The following is a 12,414-nucleotide window of genomic DNA, read 5'->3' as shown; positions in this document are numbered from 1 at the left end:
TTGATAAGCCTTCTTCCTTTTTGCATATGAGACCTATCAGTCTTTGTAATGTTCTTTATAAGACGGTTACAAAGATTGTGGCTAATAGAATCCGGGGCATTCTTCTGGTGATCATTTGTCAGAATCAGGGTAGTTTTGTGCCTGGTAGACAAATGATGGATAATGTGGTGATTGCCCAAGAGATGGTCCACACGATGAAAGGGGAAGAAAGGCATTGTGGCTCTGAAGCTGGATTTGGAGAAGGCCTATGATCGCATCAACTGGAATTTCCTGATGGAGAGTTTGGAGAGAGCTAGAATCCCGAACAGCCGGAGAAGGTTAATTAAGGTATGTATATATTCTCCTGTGTTTCAAGTTATGGTTAATGGGGATATGTCGGAGGAGTTCTCCCCGGACCGAGGAATCCATCAGGGTGATCCTATGAGTCCCTTCCTTTTCGTTATTGCTATGGAGAGGTTATCTCACCCGATTCAAGATGCAATTGATAATGGGAGTTTCCACCCGATGGCTATCAATAGCTTCTGTCCCCAGGTGACTCACTTATTCTTTGCAGACGATGCCCTTATCTTTCTAGAAGGTAATGAGGAGCAGTTGAGTGTCATTATGGATATTCTTGATTGTTTTTGTTCGGCCTCTGGTCAGAAACTTAATATCCAGAAATCTAGGATGATGTGCTCTAAGAATATGAATCCGAGAGTTTGTAAAAGATTAAGTGATCTGTTTGGTATTCCTCTTACTGATTCTCTTGGGAAGTATCTGGGTATTCCCCTCCACAGTGAGAGAGTGTCTAAAGTTTCCTTTAAAGATACTTTGGATAAAGCCAATACGAAGTGTGCCACGTGGAAAGCCAAGACTCTTTCTCTCGCTGGCCGCCTCACGTTAATTCAATCAGTTAATTGTGTAGCTCCCAATCACATCATGCAGGCTTGTCAGCTTCCGGATCTTGTGCTTAATGATCTTGATAAGATTAACCGTAGGTTCCTATAGGGGGAAGCTGCGGAGGGAAGAAAGATCCATCTAGTGCCTTGGAGTGAGGTTTGTCAGCCGAAAGATTCTGGTGGTCTGGGCATTAGGAAAGCTAAGGAAAATAATAAAGTTTTATTAATGAAACTCCTTTGGCGTATGTTGCAACGCCCCTCCTCCCTTTGGGTTCGCCTTCTTTGTGGTAAGTATCGGAAAGACAAAATCTTCGGGGGCCCTAAGGAGAGAGTTGTCAATTGTTCCTTCCTCTGGAAAGGGCTTAGCGCCGTGTTTGCAGAGTTCTGCTTGGGGGTTGGTCTGGAGGTGGGTAATGGTAAGACCATTAGTTTCTGGTTTGACACCTAGATTGGGGATAAACCATTAGTAGATGTTTGTACTTCCCCCCCGCCTAGTGATATCCGTAACTGGAGGATTGCCGATGTGGTGGACTCTGAGGGGGACTGGATCTGGTCAAAGTTTGATACCTTCTTTAGCCTAGAGACTCTCCTTAGAATTCGGGGAGTGAAGGTTAGTAATCAAGAGGAAAACATGGATAGGCATTGCTGGACGCTGACTAATAATGGAGTTTATTCTTGCAAATCTGCCTTTGAAGCTTTTACCCTCAACAGGTCCGATCCTCCCTCGGATTTTTGGAAGTCCATTTGGGCCCTCAAAGTCCTTTACCGTATTAGGAGTTTCCTGTGGCTGGGAGTTAAGGACATGTTGCTTACTAATTCGGATAGGCACAGACGGAGTTTGGCGGACTCAAGAGCTTGCAGTAGATGCAGAGGCCATGTTGAAACTTTGTGCCATGCTCTTAGGGATTGCTCTAAAAGTAAATAGGTTTGGAAGAAAATTCTCCCACACCATATTCTCTCTTCCTTCATGGCCCATTCTGTGAATGACTGGTTCCCTGATGGTATTAGTGGAAAGTTACTGTCTTACATGGAGCATGGTGACATTTTCTTTGCTATTATCTGTCATCAAGTTTGGAAGTGGAGAAACGAGGAGATTTTTAGTAATAAAACTGTGTTTAGGCCAAACTTAGATGAGTTCTTCTCGAAAAAACTCTCCTCTATTATTGAGAGTTTCAAAGGAGAGTCCCTTGCCAGGTCTTCCCAGATTAGTGATGTCCTTCTCGTGGGATGGAGCAGGCCGAGAGAGGGGGTTGTGAAGTTGAATACAGATGGCTCCTGCCTCATCAATGGTAAGATTGCTGCCGGAGGTGTTCTTAGAGATGCGGGGGGCGCCTGGCTTTCTGGGTTCACCTAGAATTTGGGGTTGGGATCTTCCTTCTCAGCGGAGCTCTGGGTATTCTCTCTGGTATCAAACTTGCTAAAAGGCTGGGATTAAGAGGCTTTCTGTGGAGTCTGATAACATTGAGGCCATCAAAATGATTTCTGAGAATCATGATATGGGTCTTAATAGCCGCAACTTTATCAAAGCTATTAAAAGGCTTTGTTCTTCCTTTGAGATCTTAGAGTTCAGTCACATTTTCAGATAGCAGAACCGAGTTGCGGATCGCTTGGCTGCGATAGGCCATGATGGGATGTTAGGTGTTACCACCCTTTCTGATCCCCCATTTTTTCTCTTTTCTCTTCTTCTAGAGGATAGAATTGAGGTTAGCTTCCTTAGGCTAATCTCAGATTAGTTGTTTTTTTGTTTGTTTTCTCTTTTACTGTTTCTAAAAAAATAATTAAAATAAAAATTATTATAAAAATAATAATTGATGATGATGATGAAAATGATGATGATGATGATAAAATTATCCATTACAAAAAATTATAATAAAATTATAAAAAATAATTAAGCGAGAACGAAGTAACTGTAATGCGGCTTTCGCGGTTTCTATTCTAATTCGAATGACACCGGGAGCAAGAACAAGGATAGAATCAACGGAGAGGGAAGAAAACGAAGGGATTTCGGGCAAGCACGAAGCGATTGGTGCAGGATTTCTGAAATTCCAAACTGGAATCGACAATGTAAGTTTTCATTTCTCCTAGAAGTAGAAAGTTATTTACGAATTCAATCCGTAATTTTAGCGACTCACCATACTGGAAATTGTGAGTTCATTAATAGAACATGCTGCATTCTCATCTTTTATTGGTAGATTTTCTTAAAATGAATGCTGGTTGTTTTGGAGAGGGAAGAGCCTTTTCGCCCCCTAACATTAGGACTACTTCTACCATAGTTGGTCTGTCCTCTGCATTTTCTTGTACACATAAAAGCCCAGTTTGAATGCATCTCATGGCTTCATCTCTAGGATATGACCCTTCCAGTGATGAATCAACAATCTCAATTCCTCTGTCTTGTCTCCACAGTTCCCACACCTGTATGCTTTATAGCATTAGCATATAGAGAATAAAATTGAGTGATAGATGTATAGATTGGTGTCTAATGTCTATGAGTTTCCATCACTTACATGTTCTATCAAGCTCAAGGAAGGATCCTCTTCGTGAAAGCCATTGTTCTTCTTGGCACTCACAATCTCCAACATTATAACCCCAAAACTAAACACATCTGATTTTGCTGAAAATTTTCCAAATAATCCATACTCCGGAGACATATAGCCACTGAAGAACAAAATTGTTGAAAAATAAACTTTACATGTATTCCAAGCTTTATTTGTGGATGTTCACATCATAGTTATTAAAGACGCATGGCGCACTAAAGCGCTATGGGTGCCATAGCGAGACAAGATGCACTTAAAAAAACAAAAATTACAAAATTATAAAACTAACATAAAAATGAAATGGACACTAAATCATGACAATATTCTTAAGCATAAATAAGTTTTAAAATGCAAAATAAACTCCATGTTAGAAAGATAAATTTGAATACTAAATCCTAAGTTCTACTCCTGATCAAAACTCTCCAAATTCATCACTCCTGTTGAATTCGAATTCCCCCTGGCTGCTTTGTTTCTGTTTGAATTCGTTTTGTGTGTTTTGTTCTACTAAACTTCTTCTTAAAATAAGACTATGTTGCTTCCTCTTTTAAATGTCTCTTCCTCTTCTAATTAATTCAAACGTATAATCTCTCTCTTCCTTTTTAATATTTTTTTTTTTTCTCATTTGAGACGTAGAGCGCTTGATGCGCCGGTTAGGAGAACCGAAGAGTGGCAAAGGGATGTAGTGGTGAGGGGTAGGGGAAGACCTAAGCAAACTTAGAGGAGGGTGATCGAGAGTGATATGAGTTTATTGGGAATTGAGGAAAATATGGTAGTGGATAGGACGGAGTGGAGGGAGCGAATCTGTGTCGCTGACACGACTTGATTTTCACGGTTTTATATGATGGTTCATGTTAGCCGACCCCGAATCATTTCGGGACTAAGGCTTTGTTGTTGTTGTTGTTGTTGGACCCTTCAGAATACTTGTTCCGGATATGTAACTGTCAAAAAACCCATAAAACTGCCGCTATGTCACCAAGTTGCATTGGTGCGCCTATGGCAACTGCCCCTTAGTGCAAAATTACATGTGCCATGGGGTGTCATGGTGCTAAGGCCTGCTCCTGGTGTGTGATAGAAATGATGATAGGCCTAATTACAGGGATGATACTGGGCCCGATGAGATATTTACTGATCCTAATGGGAGGCCTTATGTATGGAAGGTTTATACAAGAAAAGGAAAAGGGAAAAAAAGGGGCATGGGAGTCCATTACGGGGAAGAGAACGCATGAGCTGTCCCTAATGAGACAAAAAGGGAAACCTGGCAATAGTACAATACCGTTAGTTTACTTGGATGGGTGTGTGGGTTTATTAAGGGGGTGCTGGGTAGTAGTAAGCAGGAATTATTATTTTGTTTCTGGTATTAGTCTCTTCGTAGAAGAGAAGGGGGGAGTAGGGATCGTTAGGTCTCACTCTCATTTCCTGTATTTCCTTTGTTTTCCTGTTTTTCTTATTGGAGATCCTAATTAATACAGTTCATCAGTTCTTTCCTTGTGTGTGTTCATTTCTCATATTGATATTTCTATCAGTGTGCCATGTGCCAGGTGCGCCTTTAATAACTAAGGTTCACATTGACAAAATATTGTGTAGTTCATACTTACTATGTCCCCACAACTCTGTTTGTCTTCTCTTGAATTTGATCAGTCCTGAATATTCTAGCCATGCCAAAATCTGAAATTTTTGGGTTCATGTTTGCATCTAGTAAAATGTTGCTGCATTTTAGATCCCTATGAATGATTTTCAACCTTGAATCTTGGTGAAGATATAAGATCCCACGAGCAATTCCAGTTAATATATTGAAGCGTTTCCTCCAGTCCAAGATGGATCTCCTTGTTTGATCTACAGAAAGATTTGTTACGGTTACTCTTAACAGTTTATAACTAAACAGGTAATAATACTCAGATAACTTAATACATGAAAAAGTACTTACCAAAGATAAATAAATCCAATGATTTGTTTGGCAGATATTCGTAAATCAACATATGTTCTCCTCCCTCAATGCAGCATCCTAGAAGCTTCACAAGATTCCTGTGCTGAAGCTTTGCAATCAGCATGATTTCATTTCTAAGTTCTTCTATCCCTTGACCTGAATTTGTGGATAATCGTTTTACAGCAACTTCTTTCCCATCAGATAGTTGACCCTGAACCAATTATTAGAATTTAGAAGAATCAGTTTTCTCTGTGTGATCAATTAGAACTACTTCTCATCTTGTTGCTAAAGATCACCATGAAAGAACTAGATCAAGCACATATAATGGAGTATCTAAATATTGTATGAGCAAACTACCTTGTAAACTATACCAAAACCACCCTGGCCAAGTTTGTTTGCTGGAGAAAAATTATTTGTGGCTGTGACAATGATGTTGAGGTCAAAAAATAATATATCTTGGGGATGACTTCCCTGCTCGAGCTCACTTGCCACTATTGTATTTTTGTAGTAGATCGAACCAGATGTAGGATTCAATAGTCTGTTCTCCCGTCGCTTGTTTATTGCTGTCCTTTAAAAAATTAAAAGCTAATGGTTAATCTCCGTTGTAAGTGGGTGTCATGAAACTGGAAGATCTATTAAGTTTCAGACGAACCCCCTCATCCCTATGTGCCTTAGTTCATCTTCAAAGCAATAATGATTTCCATTAAATAAGTTAATTTATAGTGTACTTTATCAGTAAAATGGATGAGCGGAGACTCATGGGTTTCTTACCTCCTTTTCTCCTCCTAATCCATAAGCAGATGAATAAGATAATTGTAACCCATGCTGAAGTAATAGGAAGTATTAGAATCTTCCAACCCTTTCTTAGAATAATATTTGAGTGTATGCTATTTTCAGCTGCATCAATTGAAATAATATTTATCAAGAGAAGTCGGAGAAAGATAAATTTGCAATTTTTGGTTAGCTTGAACAAGTAGACAATTTATGCAGCATAGACGTTTTGTTCTGTTTATGATCTGTGTTTTGAAAAAATCATAGAAAATATTTAAAATACCTAGTTCAATTGCATCAACACGAACATACAAGTCAAATCCACCATTACTATCCATTTGATCCACTGTGTCTATTAATTCCCCATACCATGTCAAACATTCATTCCCTGATTCATTATTCTCTATGCTTGCATATGCAGAGCAGGAACAATCTCTCAAGCATTTCCGTTCACATTCTGGATGGCTTATATTGATGCGTAACCGAGCTCCAGATGAAGTGTCTGGAAACTTGACATGTTCAACTTTCAAAAATCCTTCTCCGCTGTTGCACAACGAGGAAGATTCCATTCGCTTTCTGGCACATCCTCCTGATCCATCTCGTAGATGCCAATCCCTTGGCAATCTGGGTTCATAACCAGGTAAACAAGAACATTCAAATGCATCAGGATTGCTAAGAGTACACTTACCATAGGCACCGCAATGTGCATAAAAGTCACATGGATATTTAGGGGCTGACCAAAACTTTTTCCATTGGCCAATGCTCTCACTCCACCTTAACCACACATAAGTTCCTGCATTATCCACCAGTATTATGAAAGTGGAAGCCTCTTTCATGTGGAATACCACATATGCCTCTTCTTGATTCACAACATAACTAAGATTGTATACATCAGAGAATCTCCTATATGGCCATATATGTTGTCGCCAACGACGTTTTGAGCCCTCATATAGGAATATTTGTAGTATGCCCTTTGGGTCTATTTGAATAGAGAAATCTCCGGTTCCTGGGTCATCTTCTGATCTCCATGAGGTTATTCTCCAGTCTAGGCCTGTCTTCTTACTCATACCAGCTCTCATTCCCGGTAGATAGATATTAGTAGGATAATCAAAACTTTGCCATAAAAGATTTCTCTTTCTGCCATGTAGCAAAACCAAGTTCCCAGAATCCCAGAGTTGAGTAACACAAGAATCAGTTGTTTCACTTGAAACATTTGTTGACCAAAGTGTACTTGTTTGGTAATGGTCGGAATAGAGAACGAGGTTCCCATATTCGTTAATTGATAGAAACCCTGAAGGGCCATTGATAGGACTATTCCTGTTTGCTACCCACACAACAGATGATTCTGAAATTTCGAGGAAGTGGAACCATATTCCAAGATATGTATGAATTGAACTATGAAGAGTGAAGAATCCAAATGCAAACTTGCCATTCTTTGAGACAAGAAGGTCACCTTTTTTGAAGATCTGATTTGTTGTAATGCTATCAAGGGAATTGTGTGATGGAAAATGAAGAAACAGAAGCAAATAAAGGAGGAAACCTTTTATGGTCGCCATGGTAATTTATTCTATAGGTTTTCATTTATGGACTTGCATTATATGTCTGAACTTGGTTTCATTTGGAAAACGGAATACAGCTTTGACAATTTACATGAAAATTATAATTTCTGAGTGCTTTGATTTTTCATCTCCATAGAATTGACCTGTACTGTTGTCTGATATGATCTTTTCATTGAATATTATATGGGTAAATAGTTGGGTAAATTACCATGGAATTTTTTTTTTTTTTGATAAAAATTACCATGGAATTTTGAATTCGTTTGAAAAGGTCAATAAATTTTATCCTATTTTTCAGTAAAGTCCATCTTAACTTTGCATTAAAGTCCTGAACTTTTGTTTTTTATTTCTATAAAGTCCATCTTAACTTTGCAGTAAAGTCCTGAACTTTTAAGTACAACTTGAAAACTATGTGGCCATAGTTGTTAAAGGCGCTAGACGCTCGCCTGAGGAACACGATGCGCGGAAAAAGAATACTCTTTTACTAGTTAAAGCATAAAAAAAAAAAAAAAACTCACTTATGACCATACAAAGAAAACAAAATTACATAAAAAACATAATATAAATCATAAATGTAAAAAATACTAAGTTATGTTCATATTTCATAAAGACATTAACATATACTTAACGTCTTAACCTAAGTACCTAAGTAATGTTACTAAAGTAATAACCATTCATTGTCACTTGATACTCTTCTTTACATCCCCTATTGAAAACACAAAGGCACACCTTGATTCATGCTTGGAGGCCCAGGCATGTGGTTGCCGTCATAAGTAAGAGTCGTTCATTTTCAAAACATGACTTTCATACCACTTTTCAGATTTTTTCTATCTAAATTGCCAAAATGACTTGTTACAATAAAAGGAAAGTTCAGTTATTTTATTGAAACAAAATGAAGTTCAATAACTTTTTGAAACCGACCCCAAATTTTACTGTATCTTTACAATTTACCCGCGAATAGTTGTTAGGATGTCAGAGAACTTTTGTACTTATTAAGGTTGTAAACAGTTTTAAGGACAAACGATTCCATTATAGATATTCACTTTGGTAAATGGTAGGTTACCATCTATAAATTTTACTTCTCCGAGTTGTATGGTCAGTTCTGCTTTTGGGCTAATTATCTATCACTTACATTTTCCTCTAAATTAGATAGAAGTAGAAACATTGATTGGATGATGAACATGATGCTCCAATAATGATCTTTGAATGTGTTAATCTTGATCTAACTAATGGTGCATTTTGTTTGCAGATATCACACAACGTTGCCTGATATTCGTTAATTTTACATGGTTACAAAATGCTCCATCATACACAATGCAAGACAAGACTTGTAAGTAGTGTCAAATATAATATATAATACCAGATATGAAAATTGAATACCTTAGCAATGAATTAGTATACATAGTTAACGAGGTTGAAGCATAGTTTCAGTCATGGAATTGACAGAATTTGTTCCTCCCGAAGTAGTTGATCTTGATGGGTCTTCAATGTTGTAATTTGTCTTCAAAATGAATGCAGGTTGCTTAGGAGAGGCAAGAGGTGTGTCATTGCTGAGCATGAGAAGAACACCAGACATTGTTGGTCTATCAATGGCTGATTCTTGGACACATAACAGTCCTATTTGGATGCATCTTTCTATTTCTCCTTCTTGGTTTGACTCTGCACTTACTGATTCATCTACTATCTCCAATGCTCTTCCTTCTTTCCACAGCTCCCAGACCTATCATACATGTCATGGATATTCTCTAAGGTAATATAAATTTCTCGACTTTATCTATCAGTTTAAGCTTTTTTTATATGGGATAATGATGGAAATCACCCAAAGAAAGTGGAATAATAGAACAAATTAAGAGAAGAAAACCAGAAGAAGATTTGATATTAATATGGTCTAATGAAAATAAGAACAGATAGAATAAAGAAAACAGGGACTGCTAACAGCACCCTCCAGGGAAATCTCCCTCTCTCTGCTAAGAGCCAAAATAGAAGAATAATGTCATAACTACCTCCTCTCCCACTACCCCTGCCAATATAACTAATCAGCCCTATTTTCCAAATCCGCAACTAACTCTGTGCCACCTCATCAGTACATGCTGTAACTGCCTTTTGCCTTCTAGAATAAACATTAACAACCCTGGGTCCCTTAGGAAAATGGGCTAAAACCTATTCTCTATCAGTACCCTCTCCTGGAAGAATATTCTTGTCCTCAAGACGGATGTGAGGGAACTGACTAACAATGACATCTTCCCAAGTAGCTTCCTCAGCTGATTTCCCTTTCCATAAAATCAACCATTGTGGAATTGTATTGCCCGATTTAGTTATGGAACGACCGGCAAGAATAGCTTCAGGGACATAATAAGAGTTCCAATTCCAATTCAGACGGGAGTGACGCTTCGACGGTGGGAGCAAGATGAGCCTTCTTGAGTTGAGAGACGTGGAATACAGGATGGACCTTTGCAGAGTCGGGTAATTGAAGGCGATATGCAACAACACCAATCTTGTCCACAATCTGAAAAGGCCCGTAAAACTTGGCTGATAATTTCTGATTGATGCGTTGAGATACATAAATTTGTCGATAGGGACGTAACTTCAAATACACCCAATCTCCGATAGAAAAACTAACATCTCTACGACGTTGATCAGCTTGTGCTTTCATATGCTCTTGTGCCCTCTGTAAATGATACTTAAGTTGGCGTAGAGCCTCATCACGGTCCCGTAATTCTTGGCGGACAGATTCCACCTTAACTTCGCCCGGGAAGAATTGCACCACAGAAGGGGGTTGTCGACCATACACCACTTCGAAAGGAGAGATGCCGGTAGAGCTGTGAAAAGTAGAATTATACCAAAACTCAGCCCAAGGAACCCACAATGACCACATCTGAGGCTGGTCTACCGCGAAACAACGCAAATACGACTCCAAACAACGATTAATGACCTCAGTCTGCCCATCAGATTCCGGGTGGTATGATGAACTCATGTTGAGCCGAGTTCCTTGCAATTTGAACAGCTCTTTCCAAAAATTACTGACAAAAATCGGGTCCCGATCACTAAGAATAGACTTAGGAATCCCGTGTGTCGAACCACCTCACGAACAAAAATCTCAGCAATTGTCTTGGCTGAATAAGGATGTTTCAGCAAGATGAAGTGACTATACTTTGACAGTCGATCGACCACCACTAAAAGAGCATCAAAACCCCTAGATTTCGGTAATCCTAAGATGAAGTCCATGGAAACATGCTCCCATATCACTGCTGGAATATCTAAAGGTTGTAGAAGACCTCCCGGAGCTAGTGAACTAGCCTTGCAACGCTGGCAAGTATCACATGACTGAACAAATTGTTGAACTGCAGCAGCCATCCCCACCCAATACAAATTTGCAGCCAACCTCCTATACGTACGATAGTACCCCGAATGACCCCCTGTTTTGGTGGTATGGAACTCCTCAATTAACTTTGGGATCCAAGCAGATTGGCGAGAAAGAACCAATCGATTCTTATAATAAAGGATGCCATTGCGAAGAGAGTATCCAGGATGTAGATTAGAATCAAGTTGCAAGTCAGATATAATTTTCTGTAAAAAAGAATCTTGTTTCACCTCATCTAAAAGCTGAGCTCCTTGTACCCAATGAGGGACTGATGTAATGGCAGCAAATTCCCCTTCGTCACCTCGACGAGACAAAGCATCAGCAACCCGATTCTATTTTCCCGGTTTGTAGCAAATAGAGAAATTGTATCCCAGTAACTTGGCCACCCAATTCTGTTGGTCCGGAGTTATAATTCTTTGTAGCAAAAGGTGTTTGAGGCTTTTTTGATCCGTGTACACCGTAAATTCAGATCCCAATAATATAAGGACGCCAATGTTGCACTGCCAAGGCTAAAGCCATTATCTCTCGCTCGTACGCTGATTTAGCAAGGTTACGGTCCGAAAGAGCTTTGCTGAAAAATGCAATTGGGCGGTGATTTTGCATTAGAACAACACCTATACCTCGACCGGAAGCATCACATTCCAACACAAGGAATGGAAAAATCTGGCAAAGCTAAAACCGGGGCTGAAGAAACAGCCAATTTCAATTGTTCAAAAGCAGATTGAGCTCCATCAGACCATGTGAAAGCATTCTTCTTGGTGAGCTCGGTCAAAGGGCATGCAATGCTTCCATAATGGTGAATGAACTTACGGTAATAGCCCGTGAGACCCAAAAAACCGCGTATCCCCTTAACATGCTTGGGAATTGGCCATTCCCTAACTGCACTCACTTTCTTAGGATCCATGGAAACCCCCGAACCAGTAATAATGTGGCCTAAATATTCCACAAAGAACTTACCGAATTCACACTTCTTTTTGTTCGCAACAAATTGGTTGTGACTGAGTAATTGGAGGACATTAGAAAGATGAGAAAGATGATCCCCCCATTCACTACTGTAGATCAGAATATCGTCAAAGAAAACAAGCACAAAGGGCATTACTAAATACTCATAATGTCCATCATGTGTACGGAAAGATCATTCATAACAGCCTGAAACGTCGATGGGGCATTAGTAAGCCCGAAGGGCATTACTAAATACTCATAATGTCCATCATGTGTACGGAAAGCGGTCTTCTCTATGCTGTCAGCCTTCATACGAATTTGATTAAATCCCGACTTCAAATCTAGCTTGCTGAAAATTTTTGCTCCTTTCAATTCGTCAAGTAACTCATCAACCACTGGAATTGGGAATTTGTCTGGAATCGTGACTTTATTCAATGCACGATAGTCA

At 39.3% G+C, this 12,414-nt stretch overlaps 1 protein-coding gene, 1 long non-coding RNA gene and 1 pseudogene across 2 annotated transcripts; 1 reads left to right on the top strand and 2 right to left on the bottom strand.

Moving 5' to 3' along the window:
* The first annotated feature begins 2,687 nt into the window (after positions 1–2,687).
* Positions 2,688–9,321, top strand: LOC136232154 (uncharacterized). The gene is made up of 3 exons (XR_010690340.1): positions 2,688–2,942; positions 8,913–8,993; positions 9,182–9,321. It is a non-coding gene; the product is annotated as an uncharacterized lncRNA (long non-coding RNA).
* LOC136232142 (G-type lectin S-receptor-like serine/threonine-protein kinase At1g11410) lies at positions 2,926–7,700 on the bottom strand. The gene is made up of 7 exons (XM_066021187.1): positions 6,391–7,700; positions 6,108–6,233; positions 5,694–5,899; positions 5,337–5,547; positions 5,008–5,245; positions 3,383–3,533; positions 2,926–3,290 (listed from the first exon to the last, which is right to left on the bottom strand). Exons 1-7 carry the CDS (start codon positions 7,661–7,663, stop codon positions 3,054–3,056), a joined length of 2,442 nt encoding a protein of 813 aa, XP_065877259.1. The 5' UTR covers positions 7,664–7,700; the 3' UTR covers positions 2,926–3,053.
* LOC136232150 (G-type lectin S-receptor-like serine/threonine-protein kinase At1g11410) overlaps positions 8,956–12,414 on the bottom strand; it is a 22,648-nt pseudogene continuing 19,189 nt past the window's right edge.

This window comes from Euphorbia lathyris, chromosome 6 (assembly GCF_963576675.1).
Source record: "Euphorbia lathyris chromosome 6, ddEupLath1.1, whole genome shotgun sequence".
NCBI classification, from domain to species: domain Eukaryota; kingdom Viridiplantae; phylum Streptophyta; class Magnoliopsida; order Malpighiales; family Euphorbiaceae; genus Euphorbia; species Euphorbia lathyris.
The sequence above is the reverse complement of the archived record's forward strand: the minus strand, read 5'-3'. Positions and strand labels throughout refer to the sequence as shown.